At 45.1% G+C, this 17,081-nt stretch overlaps 1 protein-coding gene across 6 annotated transcripts in view; it reads left to right on the forward strand.

Moving 5' to 3' along the window:
* The window catches only part of Svopl (SVOP like), a 53,818-nt gene that overhangs the window by 9,361 nt on the left and 27,376 nt on the right, over positions 1-17,081 (forward strand). For 4 of the 6 annotated variants that reach the window (XM_015493894.2, XM_048786867.1, XM_048786866.1 and 1 more), the window contains 4 exons: positions 8,122-8,193; positions 11,857-11,981; positions 13,393-13,456; positions 16,136-16,261. In XM_015493894.2, coding sequence (XP_015349380.2) covers positions 8,122-8,193; positions 11,857-11,981; positions 13,393-13,456; positions 16,136-16,261 — 387 coding nt within the window. Of the gene's footprint in view, positions 1-7,348; positions 8,194-11,856; positions 11,982-13,392; positions 13,457-16,135; positions 16,262-17,081 lie in introns of those variants that run through there. The other 2 variants (XM_048786870.1, XM_048786869.1) reach the window with 2 other exon arrangements.

Consider the following 17,081-nt stretch of genomic DNA (forward strand, 5'->3'; position numbering starts at 1 on the left):
TTTTTTTTTTTTTTTTTTTTTGAGAGAGAGATTGAGAGAATTTTTTAAAATATTTATTTTTCAGTTTTTGGTGAACTCAACATCTTTATTTTATTTTTATGTGGTGCTGAGGATTGAATCCAGTGCCCTGTGCATGCCAGGCGAGCGCGTTACGGCTTGAGCCACATCCCCAGCCCCTATCCCATATTTTTGAATGTTTTGCTCATGATTTCTTACCATCTTCACTGTGTGGCCTACATTATTTTAAAGATTATATATTTTGTCTTCGTTGTCTGAGGTCCTATCTTCCAAGTGGTCTAATCTGTTGGTGATGCTTTCAATTGAACTTTTAATTTGGTTTATTGTTTCTTTCATTTCAAGGATTTCTGTTTGGTTTTCTTTCTTTCTTTTTTTTTCCTTCTTCTTCTTCTAGAATCTCTATCTCCCTATTAAAGTAATCTTTTGCTTCTTGTATTTGTTTATGTAGCTCTTTTGCTGCCTGTATTGCTCTCTTATATCATCCTTTAATTCACAGAACATTTTAATTATGTACATCCTGAACTTCTTCTCAGTCATTTCTTCTGCTGTGCTGGCCATGGATTCTAATAATATGGTATCTTGATGTTTGGGGCACTTTCCTCGTCTTTTCATATTGTGTGTGTGTCTTCCCTTCTAGCTCTGTGGGTCCTCGGCGTTACCGTTTTTACCCTATAGGCTTATAGTACCCCTGTAGGGTTTCAATACCTCTCCTTTGAGGGTAAGGACAATGTTAACAGAGCCCAATATAAACAAAATACCACCTAAAAACAAATAGTTGCTATTAAGACGTTTACATTTTTGTCACAATGTACACAAATGGTGAATTCAATTATTATCTACAATATAATCAGTGAGTTTGTGAAAGAGTTTACAGTTTCTGATGGTAGACAAATAACCCAGGGAGAGGAATAGGATGATATGCTGAGGAGGTAGGAGGTGAGGATATAGAGTTATTGTATCTTAGGAAGTATGAAAGAGAAGTCTAAAGAGGAAGATTAGTAGCAGGAGAAGGGAGTGGAAGTAATTTGGGGTAGATAGGTCATTCAGAAGACAATGGAGTACATAAAACAAACACACATATATACTAAAAAAAAAATAAAAATGTTAAAATAGTAAAAATTGGAGGGGGAAAAAAGAAAATACAACACAGCTGTAATATAGTATTCAGTCTCCTCTGTCCTCAAAATCCTAATTCATGCAAAGCATTTGGTCTCATATATGTTGGAGATGTGAGGGTGGGAGAATGGAGAGGGAGAAGAAAAAAATCTTGAAGGAAGAAGCAAGGATTGTTTTGGTTGGAGATTGGTATCTTTCCTGCTTCCCTTCTCATCCAATAGGTGGGGTGTCTGATGTTAGCTGGTATCTCTGCCCTAAGGATGCTGAAGGTAACCGGGGTGAGAGGGTTGGTCCTGGGTGGAGAGCACCAGGAAGTGGGGTGTGGCACGTGCTGGTCCCTGAGGGGAGACTGCACCTCAGGGATCTTTTTGAACCTTCTCCTGTGATGTGAAATGTTCTCATCTCCTTCTCTCGTCAGTTCCTGGTGTCTCTGTTAGTCTCTAAATTGTATCTCACTCACCCTCTCCCTTACTACTTCCTAATAAGGGACCTTTCTCTCTGGGGGTCTTTAGCTTTGCTAAATCTTCTTTCTTAATATCGAAAGAAGCTCCTGATACATGGAAGTGTTGGAAGCCAACACTCTATTTCCCTTGTTAAATTCCTTTATGGATGGTGGACAGTCACTTAGGGGCTTTAAAGAGGGACATGGTCACTTAGGTGGTGGAGAGTCACTTAGGGGCTTTAAAGAGGGACATGGTCCATTTTCCAAGAGACAAGGCCAGAGGAGCAATGCCGGTGAGGTGACAGTTGTAGTTAATGGCAGAATGCACGGGGGTGAGAATGTTCTGGAATCACTTTAACAGATAACATGAGCCAAGGGGGTCAGATAGACGCACAGTGAGGAGAGAAAGTTTGACTGACTTGGAGTCTGGAGCTGGTTTTCATGAAGACAGGACTTAATGGAAATATGAACAAAGGTGCCCAAGCCTTGCTGACAGGAGGGGTATCTGGGAGGTGGATCAATAGTGACAGGATGGCAGTGGCCCTGAGGAGGATAAGTCTCCCTGAGAATTAGGGTTTGAAACTGGTAATGGAAAATTCTAGAATTCCCCCTTCCCCCAGGCTATGAGGGCCTGGGCAAAGGAGCAGCCCTGGCTGCAGGAGGCTGGGGGAGGTGGGGTGTCCTAGCTTCTACTCGAGGATTTAACCAAATTTTGCTGTGAAATTTAATCTGTTCTGGGTACCAGGAAAAAGTCCCCCCTCATCTGAGTAACTGATCTGAGTCCTCCCAGATAACACGTGTTATATGCCCAGTTGTGTTTCTTTCTGTGTCTTGCAAGCTGGTCATGGCAGCAAATCTATCCTTGTTCTCGTAGCTCTATTTCCCTTGTTAGATTTCTTTATAATTTTGTTATACTGGTAACTTTTTTCTAAAGCTATCTCTAATACTTTTAGAAAAAGAACCAGAAATTAATAATTAACCAAAGGTTGTTACTGAAAGCTCAGTCCTCATCCCCATTGCCAATCCAATAATTAGGACATAGTTTTGAGAAAAAGGAAAAAGAAGTTTTATTGCCTTGCTGGCCAAGGAGAAGCAAAGCGGACTCCAGTCCCAGGGGCTGTGATTCCAGCTGTGCCCCAACAGGGGTCAGAATTTACTTGTTAATTTGGGAGATTTCTTAGATCTTCTGGTGCCATCCCTGAAATCTGAGTTAGTGTTCCTGTGATGTGTGTGTGGTCAAGGGCAGATATCCCCAGAGATCAGGAATGGGAAGATTAGGAGAAGAGAAAAATAACATGTCTGTTTTAAAATGAGCCTCAGCACACTCACACATTGCTGGTGGGACTGCAAATTGGTGCAGCCAGTATGGAAAGCAGTATGGAGATTCCTTGGAAAACTTGGAATGGAACCACCATTTGACCCAGCTATCCCACTCCTCGGTCTATACCCAAAGGACTCAAAAACAGCATACTACAGGGACACAGCCACATCAATGTTTATAGCAGCACAATTCACAATAGCTAATCTGTGGAACCAACCTAGATGCCCTTCAGTAGATGAATGGATTAAAAAAATGTGGCATATATACACATGCTGAATATTACTCAGCAATAAAAGAGAATAAAATCATGGCATTTGCAGGTAAATGGATGAAGTGGGAGAAGATAATGCTAAGTGAAGTTAGACAATCCTAAAAAAACAAATGCTGGATGTTTTCTCTGATACAAGGTGACTGACTCATAGTGGGTTAGGGAGAGGGAGCATGGGAAGAATAGATGAACTCCAGATAGGGCAGAGGGGAGGGAGGGGAAGGGAAGGGGCAGGGGGTTATTAATGAGGGTGGAATGTGATGGACATCATCATCCAAAGTACATGTATGAAGACATGAATTGATGTGAACATACTTTATATACAGAGATATGAAAAATTGTGGTATATATGTGTAATAAGAATTGTGATGCATTCCACTGTCATGTATTTAGAAAATAAAAGCAAATTAAAACAACAACAATAAAATGAGCCTCAGTGGTGGAGGTGGATCCTTGTTCCAAGGTCTTGGGCTTGTAATAAGTTATTTTTCCCCTTCTGCACAGACCCTATTGTCATGGTTGGAAAACATTATGTGTTGACCTTGTCTTTAGGACACATGTTTACAGCTCACATTTGGTGGGTGGTTGCAACAACATCTCCTAATTTTGCCTAAAGTGGTTCCCGTATCTGCAGTTGACTGATTCCTCCAGCTCCTTTTCGGTGGCTCACCGTTCAGATTTCTCTAGGTAATTAAGCTCACTCAGAGATGGCTGTCCCACTGAGATCCGCACCTCTTCCTGTCCTTTAGTCTGTCTTTCTTTCATCCTCTTGATATGAGTCCTATCTGGCTTGAGCACCTATCTGCCCCCCAGCTAACTGACAACACAGGATGGATTAAGTCAAAGAGCAACATTTTTGCAGCCCCCAGAGCTAGACACCTCCTAACTCCAACTCCACATTCCTCCCAACCTGGCCTGGGCAATTGTTAATTGAGGATGTTCCTGGAATAAGTTTGGATTGTCCTTTACTCAAAGGCCAATGTGTAGAAGATGAGCATTGGTGGCAGGGGAATCATAATCACCTGCCCAAACCCAAAGAATGAGCTCAGAGACGTGAGGTACAGTGGAGGCAAGGTTTTAATGGGCAATTTTGCAAGAGCGGTGTCTGGGTGAACAGGCACACTCAGAGAGGGTTCAGTAGCATTATTATTATTTTGGTACTGGGGATTAAACTCAGGGGCACTCGACCACTGAGCCACATCCCCAGCCCTATTTTGTATTTTATTTAGAGTCTGGGTCTCTCTGAGCTGCTTAGTGCCTCGCTGTTGCTGAGGCTGGCTTTGAACCCTTGATCCTCCTGCCTTAGCTTCCTGAGCCTCTGGGATTACAGGCGTGCGCCACCAGGTCCAGCCCTACAATCAGCATTTTCTCACCTAGTAGGCAAGGTGCCTCCTCTGATTCCTGACTGGTTAACTACTGCAGGGAGCGTAATCTTCCAGGATGTCACGTAGGTTTTACTGTCTCCTGTTAGTTTAAAGAATTGTACCTTCAGCGGTCTCCACTTCCCTTTGTTCTCTGGTGGTGGCAGGAAGCATGGGCTGGGTACATTGAGACATGGACTCCGTTTCTCTGTTGGTCAGGCCAGCCCCTTCCCCCACTTCCTGTTTGGATGGACTTTGAATCTGCCACTTTGGGGTGGCTGGAGGCTACTCTGTTCTATTCCCCTCCAGCTGCTTTTCTTACATCCCTAGTAATTTTTATTGTATATTTTTCCAGGTGTTTTTCATTTAAAGCTAAATCCAGTATTCTGGAAAGGGACCACTGGACTTTCTGTTGCTCACAGTGGGAAGCAATCAGGATCTTCCAAGGACTAGCATCTTGGAAGATGGGCTTGACTTTGAAGTTCCATCTTGTGGGGATCAGGGGTGCAAAGGGCTTTTATAGGGGGGAAAGGAGGAGCAGGGGGAAGTCTGTGTGTGGGGTGGGTCTTCCTCATCCAGGACATGGGTCTCCTTTTTCCTTCTCTGAAGTAATGGACGCCGACTTTCTGGGACTGGCTCCTGTGGTTACTTTTGTGATCCTGGGGATTGAACCCAGGGATGCTTTACTACTGAGCAAGATCCCCAGCCCTTTTTATTTATTTATTTTTAATTTTGAGACAGCATCTGACTAGGTGGCTGAGGCTGGCCTCGAACTTGTGATGCTCCCACCTCAGCCTCCTGAGACTACGGGTGTATGCTCCTTACCCACCCATTTTCTGTAGTTCTTTTTAGATCAATTCCTTTTCTACAAGTTAAACCTCACCATGGTTTACGTGTTTTATGTTCACTGACCAACAGCACTAATGACTAAGTGGGCATTACAAAAACTTATCTGATACTCTAAAAGAGCTAAAAGAGGTTGAGCAGTTTGCATTTTCACCATTTAAGTAGGGCCTTTCTTTAAATTTGGAATGTGGGGGCAGAAGGGAGGCCGGCCAAAGGGAGCAGCTCTGCCTAGGATAACTGCAGACCAGCCGCCCTGGGAAAACCGAGGACTGCGGGTAAGTTACACCCTCACGTTTTGTGAATCAGGGAGTTAGTGCTGGAGAAAGAAACTTAAACAGAAGAGTCCTGCTTTATACTAAAAATAAGCCCCTGAAGAAAAGGGCAGAACTCCAAGGGGCCGGTGAGGGGGTCAGTGTTGTGACGTCCCAAACAGGGTTACAGGAGGACAGGGCTTTCAAGCTTTGGAGTTAACATGGACTTTGAGTCAAGGTCTCTGTCCTAGAAAGTACAGGGCACCGGGCACCATTTTGGCTGATGTCATGGAGGAATATATAGGGTGGCTTTGTTTGGGGTTCCCTGGGGACAAAGTGCTTTTGTCTCCCCCGGGGGAAGGGGAGGAAGGGAGAGAAAGAAGAGCGAGCTGCAGAGAGAAACGGCCTTCTCGCTAAAAAAGTGCAAGAATCAAAACTCCTGTGTTTTCCTTGGATTATCCTGGAGGGGACCAGCCAGGGAGCCTGGGCAGGAAGCGCCAGAGCAGCTGGAAGTGCTTGGAGGCAGAAAACCTTGGCCGCAGCACAGACACCTGCTGGGTGGCCTTCCATGAAGACACTGGTGGCAGGGATTTTAGGATTCATGAGCCACTGTGAGAATAAGAAAAATGAACAGATCTGCCTGGGGATTCATATTTGCTTGGAGGAGTTGTTGGGTGGTGGTTGTTGGTGGTACCAGGGATTGAACCCAGGTGCACTTAACCACTGGGCCCCATCCCCAGCCCTTTTGAAGTTTTATTTAGAGACAGGGTCTCACTAAGTTGCTTAGGGCCTCTCTAAGTTGCTGAGGCTGGCTTTGAACTTGTGATCCTCCTGCCTCAGCCTCCCAAGCCTCTGGGATAACAGGTCTGCGCCACCATGGCCCAGCAAGGCTTTTTACATTTTTTATTATTATTTTTTTGATGAATGCTTGGTTTTGCTGTTGGCAGGAAGTTTATGTTTACTTGTAATCACATGAAGGAAGAAGGCTCTTAGAGGCCACTGCCTGTGTTGGAATAAGGCAGAGCAGGAAGGAATAGAGAGCTCTTTTTAATTAAGAATAGAAATTCACAACTGTGTCTGAGTCCAGTAGAGACCATCATCTGGGAGCAGAGGCAAAGCAGTTACCCGAGTTGCCTGTTCTGTGCACCTGGGGATTGTTATTGTGGTCCTAGGCCAAAGTCCAATACTCCGGGTCTAGTCACTTGCTCCAAATAATCAAAGTAATCCCAGTAGCTCTGGAGCTGGGGCAGAAGCATCACAAGTTCAAAGCCAGCCTCAGCAACTTAGGCCCTAGGCAACTTAGTGAGACCTTGTCTCAAAATAAAAAGGGCTGAGGATGTGGCTCAGTGGTGAAGCGCCCCTGGGTTTGATCCCTAGTACCCTCTGCCTCACAAAAATGAATTTAATATTCAGGACAGCAATGTCAGATTGCAAGGGAAGGCATGGGGACTAGAGTACTCAGCTCTGTCTTCCGGGGGGATTGACATGAGCTTCAGGTTTTAGTTTGGGGTGGGGACAGGAGGGTCTAGCTATCCTGGTCAAACTGGTCTGGTTGATCATCTCGGGATGGTCATGACTATGTTGCTGGGGGCTGAGGCAGGAGGATCACAAGTTGGAGACCTGCCTCAGCAGCTCAGCCTCTCCCGCCCAGAGTTAAAATGGCTGGAGGTGTGGCTCCATGGTAGAGCTTCCCGGGTTCAATTCACAATACTGGGTGCGGGTAGGTGTCCCTGCTGCCTGGGGTGTGGTTTCCACTCTTGTCGAAAGATGTTTATCCTTTAGGCCTGTCGCTCCTGGAATCCAAGGTGACCCCCGGAGGGAGGGACCCAGAGAAAGGACACATTAGAAAGGCAGTGTGGCCTTTGTTCCTCTAAGTTTAGGGCAATGACTGAAGATTCCCAGCTGCTGCTCCGGGGTCTGGAGCAGGGTGTTATGGAAGCTGGTAGCTGACAGCCCGTGGATTACGACTCTGCTCAAATCTTGAAAATACCTTAAGTATTCTTCATCTTGGTCCCTCAGCCTCAAGAGGGGGGAGGAGTCCCAGCTTCACCCAAGGCTGAAAGTAGCAAAGGACACAGCTGCACAACGAAGGTGGAGAAGCCGAGCTGCGTCCAGCTTCCGTGACCCCCTGGACACCTGCAGGCCACAGGGAGAGTCCGTGCTTTGAGCAAAAAACAGTCCCAGGGCCTCTTACAGGATGGGCCAGCAGGAAGCTTAAGCGTTGCCCCTGAAGCCCTGACCATGCGACTGGGCAGGGAGACGGGTTTGGGGAATGCCATTCTTCAACTTCCACCCCTCGGGGGGTTTTCAGTCTGCCTCTGAGCCACATCCCCAGGCCTTTTGATTTTGAGATAGGGTCTTGCTAAGATCCTGAGGCTGGCCTCCAACTTGCGATCCTCCTGCCTCAGTTAAGATGGATGAATGCTTCAAGCACTAAACAAACATCAGAACTCTGCTGAGAGCATAACTCATCCTCAACCCTCCCTCCATCCCTCCAGATGGTGTTTTTTGGCTACATGGTGTCCAGCATCCTCTTTGGCCTCCTGGCTGACAGATATGGCCGCTGGAAGGTAGGTGGGGCCTTGTGGGATTTGGCATTTTCTTCTCTGTTCTTTTGCTTTCTGTGTGTGTGTGTGTGTGTGTGTGTGTGTGTGTGTGTGTGTGTTCTAATGCTTCTGTGAACATCCAAGACAGAAAATGTCGAAATTCCCTTCTGATCACACATCCCTGAATCCCAGGCAGGTCGTATTGGTTTTTCATCTGTTCCTGAGGTTTCTGTCCCCATACCCAGTCCAGATATGGAATTGAGGGAGGTGCATAGTTATGTAAGGGTCCCGCGAAACGTCGGAGAAAGAGACCACCAAGTGACCACTCATGCAATTGGCAGAAGGGGGATTTATTGAACCAGCATGCTGGGGCTCCGTGCCCACTCAAGAAGGGAAAGCAGCCCAGAGCCCCAAGCAGGGGCTGAGCACTGCTTAAGTACACTTTTTGGGGAGGGCGGAGGGCTTTGTATACATCAGAACAAATCATCATGAGGCGCGGGAAAATTGAACAACAACTCCTAAACATGATTAGTTCATTCATTGGCGGGAACAGGTCAGGCTGGAGTGATAGGTCATTCCTAAGGAGAGTACACATTCAAACTGATTGGTTCAGGCCCTGCAAGGCCTGTGTGCAACCACACAGACCCCTTCAGTTATTAAACAACCAGACAATCAGGGGAAATGTTTACTGGGCGGTTCTAAGCATTGTCTTAACAGCTACAGAAATTTCAGGTTTTGCAGGTAACATAGAAACCTAACAATACCTCCTTTACATTTTAACTCAGACCTTGCAGCTTAGAAACTTTTACAACACCCGGTCTTTTACCCTTTAACTTTTACGCTTTAACTTCAATTTCTTTTACCCTTACAGTTAAAATTCAGTAGGGTGTAGAAATTTGCAGGTATAAACAGGCAAACTCACATTAGTTAATTTTGTATTGTTTTGAAACTAAACTTAAGCCCATATACCTACTCAGATTAAACATCAAGGTATAAATTATCTTCAGAAAGAAAACTGTCTTCATCTGGTCCCTGTGGGGCATATCTATAATCCCAGTGACTCGGGAGGCTGAGGCAGGAGAATCACAGATTTGAGGCCAGCCTCAGCAATTTAGCAAGACTCTGTCTCAAAAAAATATAAGGGAATGGGGATGTGGCTCAGAGGTAAAGTACACCTGGGTTCAATCCCCAGTACCAAAAAACCAAACAACCTCCTCAAACCCTAACTAATAATAATAAAAAATTGGTTACAAACCAGAGCTTTTTTTCTTGTTTAATTTCTGATGAAGCATAAACATAAAGAGAGCTCAAAGGAAAATATTAATAGAATTGGCTGTGTATCTTAAAGTGCATAAAATAGCAAAACTTTTAGATTAACATAATATCATGAGCTTCTCTTTTATTTTTTCTAATCACAAGCTTCTCAAAGGAGAAAAATCATAAAAAGGCATTTATGAAAGAAGAAATACAACTGATCAGGAAATATTTAATCATAGAAGATAATCAAAGCAAAATGGCTTAGCAAAGGGTTTTTCCTTATCAAAGTGATATTAAACATTAAGCCCATAAGTAACTTTTTAAGGAAGTGTTAAATATACAGCCAGTGACTCTTGATATGGAAGGAAATTTGTGTATGTTACCCCAAAATTTGCCTTTTTTGTTGTGGTGGTGGTGGGTAGTGGGGATTGAATCCAGAGTGCTTTACCTCTGAGCCACATTCCAGTTCTTTTTATTTTGAGATAGGGTCTTGCTAAGATAGTGAGGCTGGCCTCCAACTTGTCTCCTCCAACTGCCTCAGTCTCCTGAGTTGCTGGGATTACAGGTGTGCACCACCACATGAAGCTCTAAATATGCCTCCTTGACATAGAATTATTTTTTAGATAAAAGTAATTAAGAAGCAGCAAGCAGCAGAAAAACTTTATCCTCTTCCCCTCATTTTTCTGCCTTAATGTCGGGATATAAATTCTCCTTTAGGGAGACAACTCTGGACTCCTCTTATGAGCCTCTAGGTGGCGCCAGAGCAATCTCGCACCACCCGGTCATTGCGTCCCTGTCCTTGGATGTATCCCCTTCCCGCCCCTGAAGGCCTCGGGCTTCCCTTTGTCTTGTCACTGCCCGGAGCCTCACGTCTTAGCTGGAGATGCCAGTTCACCTGGTTCTGAGCCATTCTTTGCGCTGCCTTGCCTGGGAGCTTCTCCCACATGATATGCGCTGAACGTGTAGATGAACTTGTTTTGCTTTTGCTTGTTAATCTCTTGTTGCAGGGGCCCATCCCAACCAAGAACTCAGCGGGGGAAGAAAAACCCATGGAGATTGAGGAAACATCTTATTTCCTCCCTGACAGTACTGTCTATCATTTTGGCAGTATGAATCAAGAATCCTGAAAATATCTATTATCCTAATCTGATAATTTGCCTTCCAACAATCTGGTTTCCTGAGATTATTTGAGAGGACATGATGATTTATGCACAGACATCATTCCAGCTTATTTTAAAATAACAGAAAATCTGAAACAACGTCAGCATTAAACAATAGGGTGTATAGTAGGTTTATATATTACATTACATGTGTTATACTTTGTTTTACAGAGCATAGTAGATTCTGGAATTTTTATTTTATTTATTTTTTTGGTACTGGGGATTGAACCCAGGGCACTTTATGGCGGAGCTAAATCCCCAGCCCTTTTCAGTTTTGTATTTTGAGATGGTCTCACTAAATTGCCAAGGGTCTTTTTAAATTGCTGAGGCTGGCCTTGAACTTGTGATCGTGCTTCCTCAGTCTCTAAAGTTGTTGGGAAGATTCTAGAATTTTTAAAGCCATTAAGAATTTGTTTTCAGCTGGGTATGGTGCATGCCTGTAATCCCAGCAACTGGAGAGTCCGAAGCAGGAGAATTGAAAGTTTATAGGCTTGCATGGGCAATTTAGTGAGATCTAGTCTCAAAAAAATAAAGAGGCCGAGGGTGGTGGGGCATGTGTGTAAACCTATCCGCTCTGGAGGCTGAGGCAGGAGGATCGGAAATTCAAAGCCAGCCTCAGCCACAGTGAGGCACTAAGCAACTCAGTGAGACCCTGTCTCTAAATAAAATGAAAAATAGGGCTGGGGATGTGGCTCAGTGGCCGAGTGCCCCTAAGTTCAATCCCCGGTACAGGTACATAGCTTTGTGGTAGAGCACCCTGGGTGCAGCCCTCAGTATGGGGAGTGAGGGAGTTTTCTTTCACAAAGAAAATAAGACACAACCACATTAACAGCATTGTCTCCAGATGGGAGAATCAAGGTTGATTCAACTTATTTTCTTCCTTATTCTCTATTACAAATTGTATTACTTTTATAATTAGAGAAAAAAATTAATTCCTGGAGGTTTCTCCTTATAATCATTCTAACACAGTGTCTCACTGTGCTTCTAACAGCCCTGTGAGTAGGGAAGGGTTAGTTTTGCTTTCTGGTGTACAAAATTGAGTTTGTCACCTGTGAGCAGGGCACATTAGAGCACTTCTGAAGAATGGTCCAAACCTGGAAGGTCTGGGCTGAGGCACAAGCCTCAGCTTGTGGGAGACCAGTGAGCTGCTGCCCACCAGCTCTGAGCAGGAAACGTCCTGATGGCAATGACAGTTCACCTTCTGCCCCGGATCCTCTCCCCTCCCCCTACTGAGGCAGGTCAAATAACTAGTTGTCTTTTGTTGCTTCAGATTTTGCTCATCTCGTTCCTGTGGGGAGCCTATTTCTCCTTGCTGACCTCTTTCTCTCCCTCGTACATCTGGTTTGTCTTTCTGCGGACCATGGTGGGCTGCGGAGTGTCTGGCCACGCCCAAGGGTAAAGACTTGCCCCAGTGGCTTCCCGGGGAAGAAGCATATACAGGCATTTACACCCACATCCTCAGTGCTTAATCGAAGAGTAGCATCAACAGTTTGCAAACAGACTTGTGCTAATTGTTTTTGAGTTTTTAAAATTTTTGAAAATAATGGCAGCTCATTATTCCAGTGGAGCCGTTTGCTCATCACAATGATGCTTGACCTTGAGGCTAGTGGAGTGGTAGTTTGTAAATGTGTTAGCTTTTTTTGTTGCAAAGGCTAATCATCACTTTTTGACCAGGAAAATTTTGTAAGACTAAATACTAATAAAAAGTGCCATATTAGGTAAATTAAAAAAAAAAAAAAGTCCAGGGCTGGGGACATTGCTTGGTAGTAGAGTGCTTGCCTATAGGTAAGGCCCTGGGTTTAATCCCCGGCACTTAATTTTTTTTTTTTTTGAAGTCCATTTTGGACTAACCATTTTAAGCACTATTGCCCTGTGACCTAAGACTGTGCCCGAGTGAATGTACAAGACAGGGCGAGATCATATTGAAATAGAAACATGATTCTCATCTGCTTCCTGCCCTTGGGAAGTGCCAGGATCTGAATTTGAAAGTCCTTAAACTAAGCGTTCTGAATTTGGGGAGCCTCCTTGAAATTAACAGGGCCCCTCAGGCTATTCTCTCTGCATTTCTTGGAGCAAGATATCTGTAAAGTATATTGGGAGATGTCAAAGCATCTGACTGCCTTCCTATGTAGAGGAAAGTATTGCTCTTTCCTGGGGCATAAGTTAAGCATCTGAGGCCTGGAGCCCTAAAGGAGTAGAAGCTAAACTGACTTTTAAAACATCCCCCAGGAAACAGTCCAATAAAGATGTTAAAGCCCAACCTTGCCTAATCAGAGCAGAGGAGAGCGATTAGAAACTGATGGAATATGATTCCATTTATTCCATTCACAAGACTAATATGTACTTAATTGGAAACCTGTGCTTTGACACTTGTTAGTTGGAAAACTATTTACCTTCTCTTGGGTGTATTCTAATTTTCCAGGTATGTTTTAGAAAAGGCAATTAGGTTTGGGCAAAAGGTCAGGCTAATATATCTGAAATGGGTGAAGAGGGTTTGAAATAACTTTCAGAGTAGAAATGGCAACAGAAGCACCGGGACATTCCCTTCTCACTGTTCTCTCATGTGGACATTAGTTGTAGCAATTACACGTATGTAATATATGTATTTTTCTTTCGGCTGTGCTGGGGTTGGAATCCAGGGCCTTGCACATGCTAGGCAAGCACTCTACCCTTGAGCTGCATTCCTAGCCCTGTAACAATTTTATTTCGATGTACGGTGAATGATGATGCTTTTGAATGCTTCATTTCTATGACCAGATTGCTTATGGAAAGTGATAATAACTCTGTTTTTGCCTTTCTTGTTTAGGTTAATCATAAAGACTGAATTTTTGCCCACTAAATATCGAGGCTACATGCTGCCCTTGTCTCAGGTAAGGTGAAGTAGGCGTTGGCCCCGTCTTCTGCTTTCACGAGGATGCAACCTTGCAGGTTTTCTTCTGGCTGGTTGACCTTTGGTTGGCTCGCTGCCCGTTTTCTGTACTAACTAAAAACGTTGAGAATGCTTGATGCCAGAGGTTGATGCCAAGGCCTTATGACCACTAGCTTATGTCATCCAGTGATGGTGCTCAGAACACAGTACCATCTTCCTCTATGACTGGGACATATTCCAGGGTCTGGCCTTGCTGGAATGACGGCTGCAGGAAGGCACCTGGGATCACCTTTCTCTCCCCTTCAGAGAGGGGAAGTAGCTACCACCCCATTGGGGTGCCCCATCTCCCTTCCAAAGATTCTGGTATCTGCAGATCCATCACTGGCCCTGCCTGAGGGACTGTGTCATAATTGCCATGTTGAAGAGGAGAAGCCTGGGATGCTCTGGAGCCCTCAGATCCCAGCTGACCATTGAGAGGTTTTGATTCCAGAAGAGATGTCGGTCTAGCTACCCTGTACCAGTTTTGATGCCTTAGTATTCCAAAGTTTCTATCAATGGGGGGGTTCTAGGAAAAAAATGACTCTTCCCACTAAAGTAGTATGTATTTGGCAATAAGTAAAGCAGTCAGAGAATGTTTTAACAAAAATTTTTTGAGCCAGGTGCTGTGGTGCACACCTGTAATCCCAACTACCTGGGAGGCTGAGGCAGAAGGATCACAAGTTAGAGGCCAGTCTCAGCAACTTAAGAACATCCTGAGTTCCAAAATAAAAGAGGGTGGGGGGCTGTGGATGTAGCTAAGGGGTAAGGTACCCTGGGTTTAATTCCCCTAGAAAAGGGGACACTGAATTTGGGCAACAAAAATAACAAGGAAAAAAATCTAAAAACCCCTGCAACACCAGATAGTAACTCTACCTTACTCCCAGGTTTCTTCTTCAGACTTGTGTTAAGGTGGTTGCACACATTTTTAATACTTAGCATTTAATACTTAAAATTATTTAATGAACAAAGCTCATTTTCATCTGCCCAGTGCCTTGGCATATTTCCTGGTTCTATCCCTTTTTTGTTAGTCTTATTTTTGAATCTCCTTGGGTCATCATGCTACTCCAGTGGTTTCACAGTTGTCCCTTGGTATCTGTGAGAGATTGGTTCTAGGATCCAGAGCATACCAAAATCAGTGATGCTCAGCTTCCTTATATGAATGGTGTATTATTTGCATATAACATATACAAGTTATCTCTAGAAGACTAAAAGCCATGTGAATAGTTGTTCTGCATTTAGGGAATGATGACCCCCCCAAAATCTGTACATGTTGAGTATAGACACAATTTGATCTTGAATATTTTTGAAACTTGGTTGTTTGAAATCCCAGACGCAGATTCTGCTGATCCAGGACCTACAGGCATGGATGGCCGACTGTACCTAGGTGGTTGTCTCTCCACCTCCAGAAATCTGTTTCCCAGGCCCCTCCTTGAACTTCAGACCCCAGAGGTCAATCACCTGAGTCCCTCACCTGGATTTCACAGGTTCCTCAGATACAACCTGCTCACAGCTCATCTCTTCATCTTCACTAAAGCCCTTGGTTCTGTGTGTCTGTTCTGTGGTCATAGCAAACAGGACCCCCTCGGTCACTGGAGCCACAAACTTGGGAGCCATTATGGATCCTTCCTTCCCCTCACCCCACCTGGTCAACCCCCACTGCTGCTAACTCATCCCCTGTTGGTGTAGCCTCGACCCCAGTGTCCCTCACCAAACATTGCCACATTTACCTCAAAAATGTGTGTCAAGTCCACTAAAGAATTTTGACATTTTGGTACTGAAGTTCCACCCAGAGCCACACCACCTTCTGGTCTACTTCAGTCCCCTTATTTGTTGCTCCTTCAGAAAAGTTGTCCCTGATCACCCAAGTCACACTTTATCGCATTATTCTACTTCCTTTATAGCTCTAGTCTCTCTATGAAATCTTTTTCTTTTTTGTTTTTTGGTAATAGAATTCTTTGAAAGAGTCCCCCCCCCCCTTAAGGATTTCCAAGGAACCTTCTAGTAGGGTACCTTCTCCCATCTCTGTGAGGTAGAGTGGAGTCGCCTTATCCCTCATGCTCAGGTGAAAGGTGGGACTTGTTCCCATTTCTGACGAGGAGACCAGGCCCCAGTGGGCTGTTATTTATTGATCTAAGATTATCTCCAAGATATTACTTGCAAGTACAAAAGTCAAAGTGTGGATGCTGTGTAGTCTCTGGTACCCTTTGTGAAAAAAGAACAAAACACGTCCTTATTAGCTTGGATGTGTCTAGAACAGTGTTGGAAGGACAGAGAGGAGACTGGGAAGAGAAACCGGATGGCAGAGAGCTAAGGGAAGAAAGTGCTTTCACCATTTCTTTCCAGTTCTTGGTGCCTTTTATGTTGTGACCCAGTGAGCGCATGACCTAGTCAAGAAAAAAGTCAAGGTCTGAGACTCCCAGGGCGCCGTGTTCTTTAAACCACATAGTGCTGACTCTCTCTAGCTAAGTCCCCAATTTACAGAAAGCAAACGGAGTCATGGAGGAGTGAAGTGTCCATTTCCTCCAGGCAGTGCAAGTGGTGCTGGGAGTAGGACCTGAACAGCCTTCCTTGGAGCCTCCCGTCCTATCCTCGAGCAATGTGGGTGGATAGGAGGCATTTAATCTTTCACGTCTCTGCCCAGGTTTTCTGGCTGGCTGGCTCCCTGCTCATCATCGGCCTGGCCTCTGTGGTCATCCCCACCATCGGGTGGCGCTGGCTCATCCGGATAGCCTCCATCCCCGGCATCATCCTCATCATGGCCTTCAAGGTGAGCAGCTCTCGTGACCCTCTCCAGCTGGCCCACTGGCCTTTCTGCCCCCCCCTCCAGTATCTTTCTCCCATCTACCTTCTTCCTCTAGAGAGTATCCCAACCAGCCTGCCCCTGGGCCTCCACCACCATTTATTCCTGACCTCTCTCTCCCTGAGCACACACCCCCTGATGCTGTCCACGCGTTCTCGGGCCACTGCAGGCCTGCCCGCTTGTCGTCCTCCTCTCCCACCAGGCTGTGCGGTGCTCAGCTGCAGAATCCTTAGCTTCCTTAGCTTCCAGCAGAATCTGCTCTTCGTTAAAGATAGAATCAGCTGCTCAGCAGAACGGGGCTCTGATCCCTTTGTGTCACCTACCCTGTGGAATCAAAGAGCATCAGAACTCAGAGGGTCCTTAGTGGTCATTCCTTCCAACCTTCAACCGAATTCAGGCACGCCCCTGGCAGGTCTCTGCCAGAAGACTCCCGGCTTCGTGCCTGTGGTGACTTTATAGCTTTCTATAGTAGTTCCATCTCCCGGCAGCTCCAGGTGTTAGGCGGTTCTGTGTTACAATCAAAGACTTCATAAATTTACCTGCAGGTCCTACTGCTTCTTTCTGGAAAACCAGAGGTCCCTCTTCTCACCAGGACATCCTCCAAGTGTTTAAGGGAGGCCCTCCTAAGCCTCTTCCCCGTAATTTATTACTTTCAAGTCTTTTCCACGACAACTGGCTTCAGAGTCCTGCCTCTCTCTTTGTGGAAAGCCCAGTTGGTCAGCATCTTTGATGCAGTGAACGGTTGCTCAGAATCCCACGTAAGCCCCACAGTGCTCTGGGATCAGTG

Source organism: Marmota marmota, unplaced genomic scaffold (genome assembly GCF_001458135.2).
Source record: "Marmota marmota marmota unplaced genomic scaffold, marMar, whole genome shotgun sequence".
In the NCBI taxonomy this organism is placed as follows: domain Eukaryota; kingdom Metazoa; phylum Chordata; class Mammalia; order Rodentia; family Sciuridae; genus Marmota; species Marmota marmota.